Source organism: Bombina bombina, chromosome 6, assembly GCF_027579735.1.
Source record: "Bombina bombina isolate aBomBom1 chromosome 6, aBomBom1.pri, whole genome shotgun sequence".
Lineage (NCBI taxonomy): Eukaryota > Metazoa > Chordata > Amphibia > Anura > Bombinatoridae > Bombina > Bombina bombina.
Genome location: NC_069504.1, coordinates 691,098,411 through 691,122,769, shown reverse-complemented (window position 1 = coordinate 691,122,769; position 24,359 = coordinate 691,098,411). Strand labels below are relative to the sequence as shown.

Sequence of the window (24,359 nt, the reverse complement as noted above, 5' to 3'; positions counted from 1 at the left end):
GAGTGAGAGTGTGTGAGAGTGTGTGTGTGTGTGAGAGTGTAAGGGAAAGAGAGAGTGAGAGTGTGTGTGAGAGAGAGTGTGTGTGTGAGAGAGTGAGGGACAGAGTGAGTAAGAGAGTTTGAGGGACAGAGTGTGAGAGTGTGTGAGTTTGAGAGAGAGTGTGAGAGAAAGTGAGAATGTGTGAGAGTGTTGGAGAGAGATAAAGAGAGAGAAGGAGAGTGAGTGTGAGAGAGCGTGTGAGAGAGTGAGGGACAGAGTGAGTGAGAGAGTGTGAGGGACAGAGAGTGAGAGAGTGAGTGAGAGAGTGAAAGAGTGTGAGTGTGTGTGAGAGAGAGAGAGAGAGAGAGAGAGAGAGAGAGAGAGAAAGAGAGTGAGTGAGTGTGTGTGAGAGAGAGAGTGAGTGTGTGTGTGAGAGAGAGTGTGAGAGAAAGAGAGAATGTGTGAGAGTGTGAGTGACAGTGTTGGAGAGAGAGAAAGAGAGATAGAGAGAGTGAGTGAGAGAGTGTGAGAGTGAGTTAGAGAGTGTGAGACTGATTGAGAGAGTGTGAGGGACAGAGAGTTTGAGAGAGAGTGAGGGACAGAGTGAGTGAGAGAGTGTGAGGGACAGAGTGAGAGAGAGAGTGAGAGAATGTGTGAGAGAGTGTAAATGTGAGAAAGAGAGTGTGAGAGACAGTGAGTGAGATTGAGAGAGAGAGAGCAAGAGAGAGTGTGTGTGAGAGAAAGAGTGAGTGAGAGTGTGTGAGAGAGTGAGTGTGAGAGAGAATAAATGTATATGTGTATGTGTGTGTGTGTGTGTATATATATATATATATATATATATATATATATATATATATATATGTATATGTATGTGTATATATATATATATATATATATATATATATATGTATATGTATGTATATATATATATATATATATATATATATATATATATATATGTGTGTGTAAATATATATGTGTGTGTGTATGTTTCTCTGGAGCATCATAGTCACTGCCTCACCAGCCTGGGGGGGGGGGGGGGGGCTGATCAATGGTTAAGTCAGGGGCCCCAGAATTTCTAGTGGCGACCCTGGGGACATCCCATGGGTGCAGTGGAAATTTCTCCACCAGGTCTAGTGAATTCTTTAAATATTTTCCAGACACTTTATTGAAGTACACGGGAAAAATGTTGATATGTTTAAATGGAACGCAATTGAAGCGATTTGCAAGCCACGAAGAGGGGGCAGCAAACAAAAAATACTTGAAAGACAAGAAATCTATTGGATCCATAGACTAAAAACATTGGTCCCGTGTGGATTCAATTCACAATTTGATGTAATCAATTATTGGGAATGACCCATTTATAATTATAAGCTTGAGTAGAGACCTGGTTTGATACTATATGTTGATATCCTTTATTTAAGTCAGTGTAGAGCAAATTTGAACAATAGGATTTCAAATGGATTTAACATATAAACATATGTCTTTATAATTTAGATATCTATGATAGAAGGAATATTGGATTATGTACTTTGTGCTAGTCTTTAGCATTATAGCTATTGTGTGATACTGGGTTATGTTTTCATGTAATTATGAATAGTATCATGCTTGTATGATATGTCTTCACTAAGTAGACAACTATAAGCAATCAGTTTAGCACTATATATTGCAACTAATCTAAGCACATAGTATATATAGCACAGAGGTGTCAGCTAAAGTATTGATAGCACCTCTGTGCTTTACCATTCCTCTTGTATTAACCATGAGTCTCCATTTTCTGCTAATTAATTATTTTGTTTATCATATTTGTGATCTACAAATGAAAGTATGTTTGTTTATATCATGTTCATTTTCATTTACATTAAGATTGCGAATAGGTTCATTAGTGTTGTACTATATATATAAAATGATAGTGATAGGCATTGCATTTATTAATTAAAATCAATTACAGTGTTTGTTTTTTAATTGTTTAAGGGGCGGAGTATTACCCTTTAAATAGCACACCCTCTGAGAAGGGGGATATGTCTATGATTACGGCCAGGCTGGCCGAAACATGTTAGGCTGTGCTTGCTGAATTGTTTTTTTTTTTTATCAGAGGCTCTGCTGTACAGGGTCTTTTATTGTGATATGACCTGCTGAGAATAAAGATTTGGATTTTTTACCTTATGACGACGCCTGGATATCATTTCATCTTTATTTCAATATTATTCGGAGTTTGGGGAGCTCCATTTTTCTTTTCCGGAGCGTCCGGTGACGTCATTTTCCAAGGACGGAGAGAGGGGACCTGAATTGCGGTGCACCCGGAAGTCATGTGATAGCGTTTGTCGGCATTTCCGCTGCTGTGGAGTGGAGGGCTAGAGATACGTACCTGAAAAGCTAAGCGGTCCGCTAAGAGGAAGGACCGGCGAATTGAATTAAAGAAACAGGACTACTACATCCAGGGTAGACGAATATTGCCCCGAAGAGTGAGTAGATGGTCAAATCTGTTTACATTATTCACGCTTCCTGTATGTTGCTGCCTCCATGTTGCCTGCTATTTATCGCTTGTGAGCTATCTCATTTTTGACTGTGCACCTTACATAATCAGTTTGATTGTTTTACCCCCCATCTGGCTGCGGGCTGTTTGAAGCCTTATAGGAAAGCTGATATCAGCACTTGGGAACTGTTTTTTCTGCTTTTTGATTACCCCATTTCGCGAGTGCTGTTGTTTGTTTTTTTCTTGCTTTCCCTGGAATAAATGATATATATATTCTAATGAACACTATGACGTCATTAATAACAGCAGAGAACTCTGACTTTAATACGAGCAATGCCACTGAAACCTTTTTTTCACTATCTAAAGTGGATGATTTAGATCTACAGGGCCTTGAACTGGAGGATTTATTCGGTTTAGATGGGCCAGATGTACAACTTAGTGAACTCTTTTCACAAATGGAACGATTAAGGTTAAAAGAACAAAGACTTAAACTTGATACCTGGACTCTGAACAAATATTTGTTGCTTAGAATGATCCCAAGAGGTTTGCGTGTTTATAAATTTCCAACCTTTGAAACCTCAGACGAAACCTTCATTCAGGAGTGGAATGAGGTTTTGACTGAATGCTCACTACGTTTAATGCAATTACTTGTCAATTATAAAACTGTACAATTGGTAGTTGTAAGACAGGCAATAGAAGGTTTACAACAGGAGCTAAACAAATTTAGAGAGATAGATGGGTATGGGGTTTTGGATAAAACCTTACAAAACATTATTGAGACAAATAAAACTGAGATTATTCATGTTAAACACACTAAATATATTAGGGATAAAAATGACTATCAGAACAAGCAGGTTTTTATTTGGAAAAGGAAGAACAGAAAAAGAAAGTCAAAGAATTCTAACAAACATAACCAGCAGGTGTTAGATACTTTGAATGAAAATGCTCAAACTAAAACCAGTAAAAGGAAATTTAGATCTAAGGGCAAACATAGAGTAACTTTTTCTGACACAGAGCCAGAATCCACAGATGAAGATGGCTCATTATCAGCCTTCTCAAGCTCTTATGAAGAGAGTGGGGATTCAGACACAGGTATTACTGAAGCCATAAGTAATATGGCATCATCTGTAGCAGTTGATCAGGGTACTGCCTGTGGAAACACTACTAATAATGGGGATCTGGTGGTAAGATCTAAAACACAGGTAGATAAATCCAAGAATCCTATTAAGCCAATTTTGACAAATAAACAGCCACTAAATGTTGAGCAACATAGGGTTAAGGAGCAGGTTTTTCAGGTAGACACGATACAAACCAAAGGGGGAGGAGGGCAGAAAAAGCCCCAACCTCAGAGAGGGAGAGACAAATATTTGCTCAGGAAGACAACGATTCCAAAACAATAAAACAAATGGATGTGATTAACATTTCTTCACATACTTTGAGTGATTTGGAAACAAAGGTGCTTAAACTTGGTTTAAATTTCAGTCCAACTAGGAATTTTGATCTCTTCCAGACCATCCTTGATGTAAATAAGTTTGTAAGACAGCTTACACTTAAAAAACACTATTCAGAATCAGTTGATTCTGTTACAGATATGAGAACCAGGGATGGTCTGGAGGAGATACATCTCCTAAACTTTGAGGACACACGTAGTATGTTAACTCTAAGGACACTAGACAGCACTGACACACTTGATACTCCATATGAACATGCAAAAGGACAGCTTACTAACACTAAATCTAACTTTTATCCCATTCAAACAAGGGGTAAACAGTTGGAATTGTTCCATAAGCGTGTATTGGAGGACCTTACTGTACTCTCAGAGAATAATACCCATATTGGATCTAATCTCAATTTTAAAGAAAGGGAGGCTCTTAGGTCATTGCAGTCAAACAGTTCACTGGTCATAAAAAATTCTGACAAAGGTGGCAGCGTCGTTGTTATGGACAGAAGTTCATATGTATTGGAAGCACAACGACAACTGGGTGACTGCAATGTCTATGTGGAACTTTCCTTCAATCCCACTGCTAGGTTCCAGAGGGAGCTTATGTCATTGGTGGATGATGGTGTGGAAATAGGCATTTTAGACAGAAAAACAGCTACCATACTGAATGTAAAGGATCCTGTTTTGCCTATTTTCCACCATCTTCCAAAAATACATAAAGGCCTGGAAAATGTGAAAGGTCGCCCGATTGTGGCGGGGATAGGCTCTCTATTGGAGCCTATGTCAGAGTGGCTTGACACTTACTTACAGCCCCTTGTTAGGAAGTTACCCAGCTACATCAGAGACACAACACATGTTTTGAGGCTTATGGAAACGGTAGAACATTTGCCTAATCAAAAATGGTTGACTGTAGATGTGGTCTCTTTGTATTCAGCAATTCCTCATAACAAGGGGCTGGAAGCTATTAAATTTTTCCTAGATACTGAAACCGATCTAAGCGAGGTTCATAGGGGCTTTATTCTGAGAGTGACAGAATTCCTTTTAAGCCACAATTATTTTATGTTTGAGGGGGTTTTCTTTCTACAGAGGCGTGGAACAGCCATGGGGGCCAAATTTGCGCCCTCATACGCCAACCTATTTATGGGTTGGTGGGAGCTGTTCCACGTCTTTGCGGATGATAACCCTTTCATAAGTAATATATCTTTTTATAGGAGGTTCATAGACGATCTCTTGTTCATTTGGCAAGGAGATGAAAATTCTATAAACAATTTTGTGCGAACCCTCAATACAAATGATATGGGCATTGAATTTACACATAATTGTCATGCATCTGAGATCGTCTTTTTGGATCTCCTGTTAAGGTTTGATGGCTTAACTGGAAAGGTCAGTACTACATTACATCGTAAACCAATTGCAGGCAACTGTCTCCTGCATGCACACAGTAACCACCCTCCACATGTGTACAAAGGTATAGTCAAAGGGCAGTTCCTGAGGGCACGAAGAAATTGTAGCCTAGACCAAGATTTTGAAAAAGAATCTAAAGATCTAGTGTCACGTTTTGTGGAGAGAGGATATAATAGGAATATGGTTGATAAGGTGTCCAAGGAAGTTGCTACTCTGGATAGGGGGCAAATGCTTGGTGGGACCAAGTGGAGACCTGAACGTAAGGGTCTAAAATTTATCACCAAATATTCGAATCAATTCTCTGAAGTTTGCAACATTGTCAAAAAATATATGCCCATTTTATATGGGGATGATACCTTGAAGCATATAGTTGACAAAGGTTGTGAATTTATATATTCTAAAAACTTGACAATTGGTAACATGCTCTCACCTAGCATGCTCCCAGACCAAGGTCCACGGAGTTCATGGTTAAATACTATGGGGACTTACAAATGTGGTAAGTCTCTTTGTAAACCATGTAAATACTTAAAGCAAGGGAATGGCTTTGAATCGTATGTAACTAACGAATCATTCACCACTAGGGGATGTGTAAAATGTTCTTCAACATTTGTAATCTATTTGGTTGAATGTACTCAACATAGATTGCAGTATGTTGGGTTAACTACCCGGGACATACGCACTAGGATTAAGGAGCATTTGGGATATATCTCAAATGATATCCATTGTTCGGCACTCTCCAGACACTTTATTGAAGTACACGGGAAAAATGTTGATATGTTTAAATGGAACGCAATTGAAGCGATTTGCAAGCCACGAAGAGGGGGCAGCAAACAAAAAATACTTGAAAGACAAGAAATCTATTGGATCCATAGACTAAAAACATTGGTCCCGTGTGGATTCAATTCACAATTTGATGTAATCAATTATTGGGAATGACCCATTTATAATTATAAGCTTGAGTAGAGACCTGGTTTGATACTATATTTTGATATCCTTTATTTAAGTCAGTGTAGAGCAAATTTGAACAATAGGATTTCAAATGGATTTAACATATAAACATATGTCTTTATAATTTAGATATCTATGATAGAAGGAATATTGGATTATGTACTTTGTGCTAGTCTTTAGCATTATAGCTATTGTGTGATACTGGGTTATGTTTTCATGTAATTATGAATAGTATCATGCTTGTATGATATGTCTTCACTAAGTAGACAACTATAAGCAATCAGTTTAGCACTATATATTGCAACTAATCTAAGCACATAGTATATATAGCACAGAGGTGTCAGCTAAAGTATTGATAGCACCTCTGTGCTTTACCATTCCTCTTGTATTAACCATGAGTCTCCATTTTCTGCTAATTAATTATTTTGTTTATCATATTTGTGATCTACAAATGAAAGTATGTTTGTTTATATCATGTTCATTTTCATTTACATTAAGATTGCGAATAGGTTCATTAGTGTTGTACTATATATATAAAATGATAGTGATAGGCATTGCATTTATTAATTAAAATCAATTACAGTGTTTGTTTTTTAATTGTTTAAGGGGCGGAGTATTACCCTTTAAATAGCACACCCTCTGAGAAGGGGGATATGTCTATGATTACGGCCAGGCTGGCCGAAACATGTTAGGCTGTGCTTGCTGAATTGTTTTTTTTTTTTATCAGAGGCTCTGCTGTACAGGGTCTTTTATTGTGATATGACCTGCTGAGAATAAAGATTTTGATTTTTTACCTTATGACGACGCCTGGATATCATTTCATCTATATTTCAATATATATATATATATATATATATATATATATATATGTATATGTATGTATATATATATATATATATATATATATATATATATATATATATATGTATATGTATGTATATATATATATATATATATATATATATATATATATGTGTGTGTAAATATATATGTGTGTGTGTATGTTTCTCTGGAGCATCATAGTCACTGCCTCACCAGCCTGGGGGGGGGGGGGGGCTGATCAATGGTTAAGTCAGGGGCCCCAGAATTTCTAGTGGCGACCCTGGGGACATCCCATGGGTGCAGTGGAAATTTCTCCACCAGGTCTAGTGAATTCTTTAAATATTTTCCCTCTGCAGATCTCACTGTTATTTCTTGCAAACTAAAAGGTGGTGAGATTGTGTCAAAGGGCTCAGTGTACAGAGCAGTAGATGCTGCTTCTGAGCCCTTACGGAGCACGTCTCCTTTCCACAATTTAAGAAGTAGTGGCTGTTTGAGGTAATTGATAAGCCCAGCTCTTGTGCAAGAGCAGGGGATGGCGTTGCATGAGGGAGTTCTTGTGCAATAAAACACAGACCTTGTCCACTTGCCTTTTAAAACATGGAGCTCTAAATATGTAAAATACATATTACCTTTGGAGGTAATTTTAAGGTACCATGCATTGAGAGCAAGGTAATATGATTTGTATTGGCTGCAAATCTTTAAAGTTCATCCCTGCTCCTTAATAACTTTGTTCTCCCCAGTGAAATTTCCCTACCCAGCTAGCTCCATTATTTTTTATGGACATCTTTCCACTCATATGAACATCCCCTTTTATATATAATTCCCTGAAGGCAGCCCCTGTTAGTGTCAGTGAGTGTCATGTCAGACCCGGAACAGTTCTGATAATCAAGCCCCTAGTCATATTATTTACACACAACTCAGCTATTCAACCCATGTTTCTCCCTTCGTCCTCTCTAAAGAACCTTTTAATATGACAATCAAAATAAAAAATGCACAACTTAAAAACACCAAAAAGACTGATCATAAAGGTTCATACTTAGGGGCCCATTTATTATGGTGCGAATGGACATAATCCGATCATGTCCGCTGCACATTGATAAATGCTGACAGCATACGTTGTCGGGATTTATCATTGCACCAGTAGTTCTTGTGAACTGCTGGTGCAATGCCTCCCCCTGCAGAGTTGCGGCCAATCTAGGGTGTCAGGGGGTGTCAATCAACCCGATCGTATTCAATCGGGTTGATTTCTGTCCCCCGCATCAGAGCAGGTGGACAGATTGTGAAGCAGTGGAAACATGGGGCATCAAGCTCCATACAGAGCTTGAAAAAAAATATGCCCCTTATTGACAGATGAAGACAAAAAATGCAGATAAATAAATAAGATATGCATTTCCTAATTTTTACCTTTAGGTTCTTTTCCAGAATTAATTTAATGATCTATATTTTAAAAGGCCAGTTTACTCTCGCCTAGATTATGAGTTTTGCGTTAGAGACTGTGCGGTGCTAACGAGCAGTTTATGCTCACCGCTCACTTACAGACAGTGCTGGTATTATGGGTTTTTACAAACCCGGCTTTAACCGCAAAAATGTGAGCGTTGAGCAAAATTTTGCTCCACATCTCACCTCAATACCAGCGCTGCTTACGTTAGCGGTGAGCTGGTAAAACATGCTCGTGCACTATTTCCCCATAGGGATCAATGGGGGAGAGACGGCTGAAAAAAACCTAACACCTGCAAAAAAGCAGCGTAAAGCTCCTAACGCAGCCCCATTGATTCCTATGGGGTAATACATTTTAGGTCTACGCCTAACACCCTAACATGTCTATGCCTAACACCCTAACACCCTAACTTACCTTAATAGAATCCTATCAGCCAATCGGAATTGAAGGGACGCCATCTTGGATGACGTCCCTTAAAGGAGCCTTCATTCGTCGGTAGTCCGTCGGGGAAGAAGGATGGATCCTGAAGAAGAAGATTGAAGACCCCGCTTGGAAGATGACATCACCCGGATGGAAGACTTCTTCAGCGCCGCTTGGAAGATGACATCGCCTGGATGGAAGACTTCTTCAGCGCCGCCTGGATGATGACTTCATCGGATGGAAGACTTCTTCAGCGCCCCTTGGAGGATCACTTCTGCCACTCCGGATCTCCTCTTCGGTTCCATCGGTGGGTCGGCTGGCTGAAGACAACTCAAGGTAGGATGATCTTCAGGGGGTAGTGTTAGGTTTATTTAAGGGGGGTTTGGGTTATATTAGGGGTATGTGGGTGGTGGGTTTTAATGTTGGGGGGGTTGTATTTTTCTTTTACAGACAAAAGAGCAGTTTTCTTTGGGGCATGCCCCGAAAAAGGCCCTTTTAAGGGCTGGTAAGGTAAAAGAGCTTTGAACTTTTTTAATGTAGAATAGGGTAGGGCATTTTTTTATTTTGGGGGGCTTTGTTATTTCATTAGGGGGCTTAGATTAGGTGTAAGTAGCTTAAAATTGTTGTAATATTTTTTAAATGTTTGTAACTTATTTTTTTATTTTTTGTAACATAGCTTTTTTTATTTTTTGTACTTTAGTTAGTTTATGTAATTGTATTTAATTGTAGTTATTTGTAGTTAATTTATTTAATTAATTTAATAATAGTGTAGTGTTAGGTTTAATTGTAACTTAGGTTAGGATTTATTTTACAGGTAATTTTGTATTTCTTTTAGCTAGGTAGTTATTAAATAGTTAATAACTATTTAATAACTATTCTAACTAGCTAAAATAAATACAAAGTTACCTGTAAAATAAATATAAATCCTAAAATAGCTACAATGTAATTATTAATTACATTGTAGCTATCTTAGGGTTTATTTTACAGGTAAGTATTTAGTTTTAAATAGGAATAATTAATTTAATGATAGTGTAGTGTTAGGTGTAATTGTAACTTAGGTTAGTTTTTATTTTACAGGTAAATTTCTCTTTATTTTAGCTAGGTAGCTATTAAATAGTTAATAACTATTTAATAGCTATTGTACCTAGTTAAAATAAATTGAACGTAACCTGTAAAATAAATATAAACCCTAACATAGCTACAATATAATTATAATTTATATTGTAGCTATATTAGGGTTTATTTTAAAGGTAAGTATTTAGTTTTAAATAGGATTAATTTAGTTAATAATAGAAATATTATTTAGATTTATTTAATTAATATTTAAGTTAGGGGGGTGTTAGGGTTAGTGTTAGACTTAGGTTTAGGGGTTAATAATTTTATTACAGTGGCGGTGGTGTAGGGGGGGCAGGATAGGGGTTTTATTAAATGTATTATAGGTGGCGACGGTGTAGGGGGGGCAGGATAGGGGTTAATAAGTTTAATATAGGTTGCGGCGGGGTCCGGGAGCGGCGGTTTAGGGGTTAAATTATTTATTTAGTTGCTGCGAGGTCCGGGATCGGCAGGATAGGGGTTAATAACTTTATTATAGAGGGCGGCGGTATAGGGGGGCAGGATAGGGGTTAATAGGTATAATGTAAGTCGCGGCGGGGTCTGGGAGCAGCGGTTTAGGGGTTAATACATATATTATAGTTGCGGCGGGGTCAGGGAGCGGCGGTTTAGGGGTTAACATATTTATTATAGTTGCGGCGGGGTCAGGGAGCGGCAGTTTAGGGGTTAATACACATATTATAGTTGCGGCGGGGTCAGGGAGCGACGGTTTAGGGGTTAACATGTTTATTATAGTGGCGGTGGGCTCCGGGAGCGGCGGTTTAGGGGGTAATAAATGTATTTAGTTGCAGCGGTGTAGGGGGGGGGCAGATTAGGGGTGTTTAGACTCGGGGTACATGTTAGGGTGTTTGGTGTACACATCTCCCATAGGAATCAATGGGATGTCTGGCAGCAGCGAACATGAACTTTCGCTATGGTCAGACTCCCATTGATTCCTATGGGATCCGCCGCCTCCAGGGCAGTGGATTGAAAACCAGGTACGCTGGGCCGCAAAAGTGCAGAGCGTACCTGCTAGTTTTTTGATAACTAGCAAAAGTAGTCAGATTGTGCCGCACTTGTGTGCGGAACATCTGTAGTGACGTAAGAATCGATCTGTGTCGAACTGATTCCGGCGGATCGAAGCTTACGTCACAAAATTCGACTTTTGCTGGTATCTAGGGCTTGATAACTAAGGCGAATCAGCCTCGTCACAAATACGCTGCGGAATTCAAGCGTATTTGAGGTTGACGGCTTGATAACTACCCCCCAAAGTCACAAAACCCCCTTAAAATATGCAAAAATTTGAAAGTGACATACCTCTGTTAAGAATTAGCGGCCACTCCTGGACCACAGGTGTTTAAGAGAGATATGAGGTAAATATTGGGGATAAGATTGCGGGGCCCTCTAGGACCTAACGTATTGGTGGGGCTCTATATGGCATTATTGTTGGTTATATAGGCCACTTTGAAGCCTATGAGAAAACTTGTTAGAGTTATTGTACACATGTTGTAATGATTAGCGCAATTATAAACATATAAAAGCTTATGTGAATCTATTAGGGTAGTAAATATGAACAGAGCATACCAACAACTGCAGACTTATGGGTATGAAGGGGTAACTTCCTAAAAGATAGGACGCAACTGTGAGTCTAGAATATACGGATATGTTATCCATAGATACAATACATTTATAACAGAATGCAACTGTCAGGTACAAGTATGCGAAGGACACCTGCCTTAGGGTCTTGATAAAAAATAACAAAATAAGCAGCAGGACAGTAGTTTAGGGTAAGGCAGAGACTTCCTAACTCTGCCTAGGGAAGCAGAGGGTTTTATTCACCCCTAAACATATTTATCTCCCAGGTAAAGAAGATTAATTAAAAAATAATAGGGAAGTTATTTATTGCGCTAGCCTCTATTAGACACCAAAAAAAATAAAAAAATAAAATGATATATTTATATGTGTCCAGATAAATGCTGTTCACCAGATATCTTTCAGGGTTAGGGTTACAGATCCAAAATCGGCCACTACTACAATAATAAAACCTTCTTTTGCATTGATCCCACTAATGAGTATTCCACCTGGGGTATTTAGTTACCTACTAAACTCTATATATAGAATATTTATCTAAAGTTGCTTATCTACCCCACATCTAACAAGGCCCCTGTAGGACCTCAGGGAACTCTGTCATCTAGTCTAGGGGTACAGGTCTCTTTTGAGCCTACCTAACAGAAAAACAAAAAAGGAAAAAAAGAAAAATATCCACCCACACAGGGGGTGAACCTTCTTTTATGGAACCGGAGCATGGCTTTTAGCTCTTAACAAAAATATAGAGCGTCTGAAAAATGTCCCCTTCTCTTCTCTCCCAGTAGGACAGAGCCAGACCTCTCTGATTATCATGTTTACTCAGGTCATACTATAAAGTAGTAAATATATGTCGTCAAACCAAGGGTATAGTAGTACAGGGCCCAACAAAACATCACAATAATTCAGTGCATAGATAAAAGTGACCCCATTTGCGAATAGCCTTGCTATACAGGCCATCAAATATATATATATATATATATATATATATTGAACTAATAGTAAGATCGAGAGCCTAACATTTTCAGAAATACTTGCAAGAGCCATAGCTTCACACTTATCATCTCTCAGGACAGTGTCCGATTCCAAGATCAAGAGGGTGCAGTTCATAGGGGGAAGGAAAATTACAAAGTTAGACCTGGCACCTTAGAGTCTTCTCCTGGGACTCTTCATCCGACCCCCATTTTAATATGAGCATCTAAATCTTGAGCACCTCCTGGTACCCCATCGGTATCCAGGGTGACAGGATAGTAGAGTGCTACCACTCGTGGATTCTTACCCGCCGAGCCGATCGCTCGGGAGCCGGCCGCTCTCCTCCGCGTGACCAGGCAGGCTACAAAGGTCTGGGGGTCCTCCTCACTATCTCCGTTATGTGCCACTGTTAGTTCTCAATCCATTGGCAACAGTCCCCCCAGATGCGATGATCCCTTCGAGCAAGGTATGTTCCAGAAAAGCTCCCAACTCACTGCCAACTCCTGAGCTTTCCTTTTCAGGGCTACTCTCCCGCTGCTTCCTTTCCAGTATATCGGCTATAGTATAAGGGCTCTCGTCCTGTTGCTGGTTCACGCCACTCTGAGCTCTCAAAACTATCTGCTCCACCTGAGTAGGCCCACATGGCTCCTCTCCAGGGGTACCTGTTAGCGCCATGAGCCAGTCAAATCTATGGTTTATCCACTGCTGTCATCGATGTTGCTGCTCTTCGGCTTTTTTTCAGCTTTCTTGGTACCCTGTCACTAAACACCGCCACTATACTATACTGTTTACCCCCTATACAGCCGCTCCCGGACCCCGCTGCAACTCTAATAAAGTGCTTAACCCCTAAACCACCACTCCCGGACCCCGCCGCAACTCTAATAAAATGTTTAACCCCTAAACCGTCGCTCCAGGACCCCGCCGCAACTCTAATAAATTTATTAACCCCTAAACTGCCACTCCCGGAGCCCGATGCAACTCTAATAAAGTGTTTAACCCCTAAACCGCCGCTCCCAGACCCCGCCACAACTCTAATAAATTTATTCTCCCGGAGCCCACCGCCACCTACATTATACATATTAACCCCTAATCTGCCCCCCCTACATCGCCACCACCTACATTATATTTATTAACCCCTAATCTGCCCCCCTACACCACCGCCACCTACATTATATTTATTTACCCCTAATCTGCCCCCCTACACCGCCGCAACTATTTTAAATGTATTAACCCCTAAACCTAAGTCTAACCCTAACACCAACTAACTTAAATATAATTTAAATAAATCAAAATAAATTATTCCTATTTAAAACTAAATACTTACCTATAAAATAAACCCTAAGATAGCTACAATATAACTTATAGTTACATTGTAGCTATTTTAGGATTTATTTTTATTTTACACACAACTTTGTATTTATTTTATCTAGGTACAATAGTTATTAAATATTTATTAGCTATTTAATAACTACCTAGTTAAAATAAATATAAAAATACCTGTAAAATAAAACCTAACCTAAGTTATAATTACACCTAACACTACACTATAATTAAATTAATTACCTACATTAACTACAATTAACTACAATTAAATAAAATTAAATAAAATGATCTAAAAAAATGATCTAAAATACAAAAAAAACCCCACTAAATTACAGAAAATAATAAAATAATTACAAGATTTTTAAACTAATTACACCGAATCTAATCCCCCTAATAAAATAAAAAAATCTCCCAAAATAATAAAAAGCCCTACCCTATACTAAATTACAAATAGCCCTTAAAAGGGTTTTTTGCTGGGCATTGCCCCAAAGTAATCAGCTCTTTTACCTGAAAAAAAAGTACAATACTCCCCCCCAACATTAAAACCCACCACCCACACACCCAACCCTACTCTAAAACCCACCCAATCCCCCCTTAATAAAACCTAACACTACCCCCTTAAAGATCACCCTACCTTGAGACGTCTTCACCCAACCGGGCCGAAGTCCTCAACGAAGCTGGGCATTAGTCTTCATCCAAGCCGGGCAGAAGAGGTCCTCCAGATAGGCAGAAGTCTTCATCCAGGCGGCATCTTCTATCTTCATCCATCCGGCACGGAGCGGGTCCATCTTCAAGACATCCGGCGCGGAGCATCCTCTTCCAATGACATCCAACGACTGAATGAATGTTCTTTTAAATTACGTCATCCAAGATGGCGTCCCTTGAATTCTGATTGGCTGATAGAATTCTATCAGTCAATCGGAATTAAGTTAGGAAAAAGGGCTATTTGTAATTTAGAATAGGGTAGGGCTTTTTATTATTTTGGGGGGCTTTTTATTTTATTAGGGTGATTAGATTAGGTGTAATTAGTTTAAAAAACTTGTAATTATTTTATTATTTTCTGTAATTTAGTGGGGGGTTTTTTGTACTTTAAATTGTTTTTAATTGCATTTAATTGTATTTAGTTTAGGGAATGAATTTAATTGTAGTGTAGTGTTAGGTGTAATTGTAACTTAGGTTAGGTTTTATTTTACAGGTGTATTTGTCTTTGTTTTAACTAGGAAGTTATTAAATAGTTATTAACTATTTAATAACTATTGTACCTATTTAAAATAAATACAAACTTGCCTGTGAAATAAAAATAAACCCTAAGCTAGCTACAATGTAACTATTAGGTATATTGTAGCTATTTTAGGGTTTATTTTATAGGTAAGTATTTAGTTTTAAATAGGAATTATGTAGTTAATGATAGGAATATTTATTTAGATATATTTAAATTATATTTAAGTTAGGGGATGTTAGGGTTAGACTTAGGTTTAGGGGTTAATAAATTTAATATAGTAGCAGCGGTGTAGGGGGGGCAGATTTGGGGTTAATAAACATAATGTAGGTGGTGGCAGTGTAGGGGACGGCAGAATAGGGGTTAATAAGTATAATGTAGGTGGCGTTGGGCTCCGGGAGTGGCCGTTTAGGGGTTAATAAGTTTATTTAGTTGCGGCAGGGTCCGGGAGTGGCGGGATAGGGGTTAATAAGTTTTATTTAGGTGGCGGCGGTGTCGGGCGGCAGATTAGGGGTTAATAAGTATAATGTAGGTGGCGGCAGTGTAGGGAGGGCAGATTAGGGGTGTTTAGACTCGGGGTACAAGTTAGGGTGTTAGGTGTAAACGTTCCCATAGGAATCAATGTGATATCGGGAAGCAGCGAACATAAACTCTTGCTGCTTTCCAACTCCCATTGATTCCTATGGCATCCGCTGCCTCCAGGGCGGCGGATTGAAAACCAGGTACGCTGGGCTTGAATAGTGCTGAGCGTACCTGGTAGGTATTTGATAACTTCCAAATGTAGTCAGATTGTGCCAAACTTGCGTTCGGAACATCTGTAGTGACGTAACCATCGATCTGTGTCGAACTGGGACCGGCTGATCGTATGTTACGTCACTAAATTCTACTTTTGCTGGTCTGTAGGGTTTGATAACTAAGGCAAATCAGTCTCGCCACAAATACGCTGCGGAATTCCAGCGTATTTGTGGTTGACGGCTTGATAAATACATCCCGATGATTTAAACTCAATCTAAAATATTGCTAACATTCCAGATCTGTTATTATAAAGGGGAGGGTTTACCATCACTTTAATATATTGATAATTGCTGAAAGGAAAACACTCAGCAAACTCTCTGACTTTCCCTTAAAATGGATACAGGAGGATCTTCCAGTGAGTGGTTGAAGAGGGCTTTTGACATTTACCTTGCTAAATACATTTTCCATTACATAAAGTTTGCTTTTGTTTATATTCTGCACACAGGTTTTGAATATCAACACTATATTTAGAATTCATACTAAACAATAACAAGAATATTGCATTGAGCAATGATATGTATAAGTACACGGCTACTCCAATCAACGTTACTAAACAATAATAGATTCCCTAGACAATATAATACTTTTCATGTTAGAATATATTTCATACATAACATCTAATACATATTTTCTTACCTTAATCAATAATACACCGTAATCTTGTCTGCATTTTTTTCTTTTATCACTGGAATTACACAACAATAATTTGTTTAGACATTGTTTAAACATTGCTTATGAGGTAGAAGCACAGGAATAGGGCCCTCAATTCCCCCTGTATTTGTCTGTAAACTTTTGTCTTTTATTGTATTGTTTCTCTGTTGTACTTTTATCCTTGTACACATGGGCAACGCTGCAGAATCTGTTGGCGCTTTCTAAATAAATAATAATAATAATAATAATAAATATTATCAAACCCATGTCTCAAAACAAGAACCACCTCATTCCAATTCATTAGAGTGCTCTGTTTAAAAAACTGCAAATAGTAATTCTGCCCATGCTATGTATGCAATAAATCTAGGACATCTGTTTGTTTGTTTTTTTATAAATTCAACCTTATTCATGCAAATTTACTATTTCCATTATGAAATAGCAAGATTAGTGGCACAGATAAAAACATTTGGGGGTCTATTTATGAACCAGCAGATGCTGCTTCCGACCTTCTCCGCTTCAGTTCCGACTGAAGTGGAAGTTAAGAAGCAGCGGTCCTAAGACCGCTGCTCCTTAACTCATCCACCACCTCTGAGATTGCGGACAGCAATCAGCCAGATCGAATATGATTGGGTTGATTGACACCCCCTGCTAGCAGCCGATTGACTGCAAATCTGCAGGGGGCGGTATTGCACAAGCAGTTCACCAGAACTGCTGGTGCAATGATAAACGCAGACAGTGTATGCTGTCGGCATTTATTGATGTGTGGCGGACATGATTCGCTATAGCGGATCGTGTCTGTGTACACCTACATAAATAGACCCCTTGAAGTTTTCCCTAGTCAAAAAGGATGATTTTCCTGAAGTTATTCTGAAATAATTGATGACTCCAGACTAGTCATCAGAAGCCATCCTGAAGTATGCCCACTGGCCAAAATATTTAAATGAGATTACTCTAGAGTCAGTAACTGGCTGTTCATACTTGTGAAGTAATCATTAAGGTAAGCTGCTAATCATTCTCAAGTTATCACCCAGACATTTTTTACCTTAGCTGATGACTTTACAAGTCTGAGGATGTGCAAATGACTTCTAAATTAGTATGATGATCATCAAATGACTCCAGGATGGCCTCTAAAGTAATCCTGTTTGTCTTGCAATTTTTGGGAAGTAACAATGTAAAAATGTATATGTATTAGTTGGAGAAGAATTTTATGGATGAGATCACTGGAAAAGGATACAGATAATGGGCGAGGTTACACGTGGAGTGCTAAGTGTTGCGCGTGAGTGATAAGGGGTATATTGTGGCTGTTTGTGTGAGTTAGATGTAGCGTAACTTCAGAGCTCTGGATAACTGTTATGAAAATACAAAAATGTTGCACAAAAAACATTACAAATACATTTAACAGTAAATTTACACTCATAATAGCACTGTATGATAAAAAAAATATTGCATTAAAAAGTTATAAGGGCTCAAAGATAATAAAAAGTACTTAATTTTCTAGGAAAAGAACATAGGAATGTAAAATATGCATTTTGCTCATTTGGTTTTGCACTTTAGATGTAAACGAGATTGGGTTAGCGCACATGAAAATTAAATAATCTTAAGGCGCATTATTGAAATATAACATATACATATTTTTACCATTTAAGTAGTCTTTTATTGAGGTTGTTCAAAAAGGCATAGAAACAATACAATAAATGTCCAACGAAAAATATGGCAAAATATCGATTAGACTCAATACCATGGTTGAAATAAAATATAAGGTAGTAAGGAAAATGTGGACTATTGGAACCTCCATTTTTCATTTTTAATAGTTTACATAAATGACTAATTATCTGGTCACTTGGGGACCTATGATGTAGGCAAACCTGACAGTTTAATATAGTCATATGTATGACCTAAATAGGTCAATGTATAAACATATGTTTCTATCAGCAGGTAAACACCGCTTGTATTGCTAAATCTTAAATGAGATGAGTATATATATTCTTCCTCATATCTGACTCATGGAGGCTCACATTGACCTGGATACTATTTAAACTCTTATTGGAGTATAACCAAATACTAATATTGCTCCAGGAGGATCTTCTCAAGGGGTTAAAAAATAAGATCTCTGGTCCTCGGGTATAGTTAAACATCCCCAGGGATATTAAAGGGGTATGTCAATAACAGGTGGTTAAATGTACCCGTATAGGAAATATTCTTCTAAAACTCATACCACCTAGCATAGGGAGAGGTTTCACATATTAAGGAGTTCCATCTTACTATCTGGATAATAAGGTATAGAATTGTGCACTTCTACACAGTAGCAATAATATTTTTTTATATAGGGAGGAACCAGGTTGCTGCTTCGGATCAGTTAATTTATCCAATAGAGCAAAATTCTAATTATATAATTCAGCTCCCCTCAGAAGACATTTATGAGAGCCAGGGAGAAATAAATAAGAGATACATTGTAGAGCTGATATATGGTGAGAGACTGATCTTGCTATTAATCCTGATACCCTTAGGCAATACTTATGAAAACAGCTTAGGGAACAACATAAAACTTAAACTCTAATATTTTAGCAAAGTGCACATTAAGATTGAACTCTTAGCTATGTACTAATTGTATACTATATATTCAACAACTTTTAATAATTGACAGTATATAATAAATTCAAAACTTGATGTCAAAGGAGAGGAGAGAGGCAGTTTTCATCCATCCTCAGGGAAACAGAGAAGATCCCCTCAGTCTATACCTCCTGGATCATATAGGCACTGTAGAAAGAGCAGCATTGGCGTTGAAACTGACCAGTACATGAGAGGCCGTACATTCGTCTCAGGAGAAGTCCAGAGGGTTACTGACACCATGAATAATGACCTCGCAAGCAAGGGACTGTAGTTAAGGATTGGATCAGAGCCCTTCACATATCAAAATTGCTTCATCAGCCATTGCTCTAACAGGTGCTGGTGCATCCAGGTCAGATGGCTGAGAACCACAGCAGCTCCCCCAGGGGTCGGCCTCACCCCCTCCGAGATTTGCCACAGGCCCACCACCTCTCCAGACATGGACACAGTGCTCCAACACTGCCGCTTGCATGTCAGCAGACCCAGTTCTAAATGGCCAATTCTCCGTAAGTGGCCAATTCTAGGTAAGTACAACTGCAGCTTTGTCCCGACCATCTTGTTAGGAACCATTCCATCTGCAAGCAAAAAGGAGTCCTCCTCTACTGCCCCATGGAGCAGCCCTGCAAGACTATCAAAGTTGCGGAGCATTTTCTTTTCTAGGTCTACAAGAAGGTAGCGTAATGTTGCTGTATGAACCTCCACTTTGCGAGTCATTTTTTAGAATTTAACCCCCGTAGCACAAGGGGGGGGGGGTGAATCCGTGCTAGACCTCTGTCTGCAATTCGCTTGACTGAAAGTTGGGTTAAGTGATCGGGATCTCTGCGATAGCTATAAAAAGTTATGCAGCTTGACAAATAACATCTAGTAGCTTTACTAGAAGTATAAGATGCTGAGCTGATAAAAAGATAAATGTTAGAATATGAAATTCTTTTTCGGAGCCTACGGTAATGTGACCAATCATGGCTGCCATCTAGACACGCCCCACATATAAATATTTTTTTAAAAATAATAAAAATGAATTTCGTTGGGCAGGGCACCTGGCAAGCAGTAGAAAACCGGAGCTCCACAACTTTGTCTCCAAAAACAGCTTAATAATCTGCTTTCCAGCTTATTCTTGCCTGGTGGACGGTCGGAAAAAGAAGAGTGTCACTCTTACATGAAAGACCTTGCTATTGGTCCTAGCCCATGGAGGGAACAGAGAAGAGACGTGAACGGCGCCATATTGGGAAGGAATGCCGCTGGCCTCTCCACAGCCTGGACCCCCCCACTAATCCTGTAGCTCCAGCCATACATAAGAGGGACAGCGGTCATGCCAGCACTCATACTGCTACACGAGTGCGGCCTGCATGCGGATGCCATCTTGGGACAAGGTCTCAGCAATCGCCCCTGTACACCCCATGCTGGTGAGATGCTTTGTGCACAAATAATTTGTATCAGTGTTGGTGAAAACACAGCTCTGTATATCCCCCAAAAATAATTTGTATCAGTGTTGGTGAAAACACAGCTCTGTATATCCCCCAAAAACAACATCAAGGTACTATGCACAAGACTGCCATATATAGGGCACGATTCATCTAATCACCACCTCACAACTTTACTGAAGGTCTCCCTATGTGAGTACAAGTTTTAATATAAATATTCCAAGATATTACTACAGTTAATCGGCATGGAAGTCCATCTACACTGACTCTGCTTATTAAAGGAAAGTTTAGGCCTATTTGAATACAGCTGTCTATACTGTTCATTTGTGCATCTCTTGGTGTGACTTTTCTAATACCCTTTGAACAGGTACTTTCGTATTTTCACTGCATTGAAACAAGCAAGGAGTGTGGAAGGGGAAACGAGTGTGTTAAAAAAAGTTTGTACCTTGGATTGTGTCACTACCACTGTTTGTGCACATGTCAGTACTGTTTTTGTTTTCCTCTTCCTGCATTTTTCCACTGTTCTCAGCAAAGTCATTCTTCTAAATAGAGCAACAGCACCAGCTAGTGGCCTATACTCATTACTACAGCTGCGTTAATCCTTTTTCATTTGTTCTATGAAAGTTGACAAATACTTCCACAGGCTACCCCCTCCTACAAAGGACACCATGAGCCACAGATCAAAGAATAAAGACAAAGGGCAAAAAAGCACCATTGAAGCTCATTCAAATGCTTCACTAATAGACAATGAAGGAAGCTCCTCTGGGGATCATACAACCTTACTGCAGGAACTCAAAGCATTCTTCTTGCCAAAGATGGACACTCTACTGGGGTAGATACACTGACTAGTGAGGTGCGAATGTTTTCCACACGTCTGTCCTCTGCAGAGCAAAGAATTTCTGGTGTTAAAGACAGGCAACAAGAATCTGAAATATCTTTAAAACACCTCTTGAAGCAGAACCAACAGCTACAAGACAAAGTGGAGGATTTGCTCGAGTTCCAGAATCCATCAAAGATAAAGATTTGCTCGAATTTGCTGCCTCTAACCTTCCTAAACTCCTTGGAATGCCCCAGGAATGCATACTGCTGGATATCAAGAGATCACATCGCATAGGCCCAGATAGATACCTGGAAAACTCCAGGGAAAAACCATGTCAAGTAATCTTAAAATTCCTGAAATTCCATGCAAACTAGCTATCCTAAGAGCCTATAGATCTGCAAAAGAAGTCAAATATGAGAATCGGCGTCCCTTGTTGTTTCAGGACTTCTCGGTGGAGATAACAAGAGGCGTAAAGACTTTGCATTAATCTGTTCCAACCTCCATGAGCAAGGTTGACAGTTTGCCCTCATGTTTCCTGCTAAACTGAAAGTCCAGACCACCTTGGGTCCAAAAATCTTCCACTAGCCAGCAGCGGCACAGGCCTACCTAGGTACAGAGCGGAAACAGAACAATGGCTGATAGGCCACTACTAAGTATCAAAGTCTTATTCATAGCATATATTGTGTTCTAAAATGTATGATGTGTTCTATTCACAGGGGTCAACACTTTGCTTACTTTCTTCACGGAATTATACTATTTGAGCCAGGGGTTGGTGTACTGCGGCACTGGAGTGCTTCCTAGCCAAAGGTTTTGGCCCTTTTTAAGCTTGCCTAGTTGCGATTCCTGCACTTACGGGTGCTGCGGTGCTCTCTCTTCTGCCTTAATGTTTGACCTATGTTATACAGGACACACAGTCCTGCAGTTCTTTATGTTACTTTGTTCCTGTATTGTTCTTATTAGTTTATACATGCATAATGTTTTTGGATTTACAGCACTGTATTTTTGGAATCTAGTCCTTCTCAATGGGTTTCCTGGATGTCCTGGCATTTGTAAATTCCTGGCTTATCAGTATCTACCTTATCTCTCCCCTAGTTATCAAGTTTCCGACCTGCTGTCCCCATTTATTAGCAGGACACTTATGATATTTTTGCACCCATTACATAGAATAATTGTTCCTTCCTCATGCCTGCCCCCGCCACTGGGTGGCCATTGTGGGTTTCCGGCATCTCAATATTTACCCCAATTTACAACTAGCCATGTCGTATTTGATCTACCATCCCTTTTTTCTGTCAGAACTCTCAAGGTATCTCTGGGTCCACTACTTAGAATAAATGTCCTTTTGCCATTCCAGCCCCCACTTTCCAGGGTCTTCCCCTCCTGAGCAAGTTGAAGGGCCCAGGTTACTATGTGCAATCTTTTCTTAGTCAGGGGCTCTCTCTCTACTTCATTTTGTTATAGCCATGTTGTCTTATTGATATTGCTCCGTGTTACAGATATTGTTGCGCCTTGGAGATTACTGCATATATTTATCTGTTTCCTTTTTAGCAACTGTCATGTGACTGCTCGGATGCCTCCAGTTTTCCCTCCTTCTTCGAGCCGTATATCTTTGGAAGTCTTCCTGCTCCTTCATATAACTGTGAGTCACATTGTACTTCCCACACCTTACATACTAATTTTTGAGACAGAGTTAGTCTACTCCATTAGAATCGTGCTCCATGCCCCTAAGGGCTATCTGTATGGCTATCTTCCTATTAGGATTGCTTCTTGGAATGTAGGGGGCATTACATCCCCTGTGAAAAAAAGCACAATCTTACAATATCTAAATTCCCTACATACTAACTTAGCTCTACTCCAAGAGACTAAACTGAAGGCAGAGGAACATGAGAAATTGAAAATCCGTTGGGTAGGTCAGATATTATGTTCCCCAATTGAGGGTAGGAAGAGGGAGGTTGCCATTTTGGTATGAAAGGGCCTTGCAGCTTCCTTTTCTCAGATCGAGATAGACCAGAAGGGTAGATATATTTTTGCCCTCCTCCACGTCAACACTTTTACTTATGCTATATGTAACGTATATGGCCCCAACGAGTACAACTCTACCTTTTGGACAAATTTATTAGAAAAACTGGCCACGTATAATGCTCCTATAATTATGGGGGGGTGACTTTAATTTGGCCCAGGCTCTCCCTTTAGATAGATTTCAAGACCCTGCCATCTCAAAAACCTTGAGGAAGCATATAGCTAGACATAAACGGGAGGTAACTCTGATTAGTTCCTTTAAGGACACTTTGAATTTGTTGGATGTATGGAGGGCAAGAAACCCGGATGGGAGGGATTTTACATGTTTATCAAAGACACACCACACTATGTCATGAATTGACTATTTCCTAACCTCCCCAGAAATAACATCACAGGTTCATTCCACAGACATAGGACAAGTCATAATCTCGGACCGTGCCCCAATCACTCTGGTGCTCCAGCCCCTGCCCACCAAACCCTTGAACAGGACTTGGAGATTTCCCTCTCATCTCTTCAACAATACAGATTTCTGCCAACACTTAAAGTCCTCTTGGAGGCATTACGCATTGGATAATGCCTCCTACATAGACGCTCAGGACGTATTCTGGCATGCCTCAAAGGCGGTGATGAGGGGCCACATAACTTCTTTCATGGCACATCACAATAAACACGTCAAAAAAGTGGACATTGATCTTCTATCCAAGCTTACAATAATTACCTATCTCACCCCACACCCTAATCCAAGAAGACGTATTATGACCTTAAGCAAACAAGGGACACATTCTTGGTTCAACAAGATAACAAACTTAATACTCATAGACAGGGTCGTTATTACAGACACAGCAACAAAGCCGGTAAATTGCTAGCCAAATTAGTTAAATCTTATAGCCCTAAGTCCCACATTTTGGCCATTAATTCCTGATCCCATTTAATT

General features: G+C 39.3%; 1 protein-coding gene across 2 annotated transcripts in view; it reads right to left on the bottom strand.

The window, feature by feature from the left end:
- LOC128663450 (uncharacterized) overlaps positions 1-24,359 on the bottom strand; it is a 130,565-nt gene that overhangs the window by 49,879 nt on the left and 56,327 nt on the right. For both annotated transcript variants that reach the window (XM_053717779.1, XM_053717780.1), the window contains exon 4: positions 16,547-16,595. In XM_053717779.1, coding sequence (XP_053573754.1) covers positions 16,547-16,595 — 49 coding nt within the window. The remainder of the gene's footprint in view (positions 1-16,546; positions 16,596-24,359) is intronic.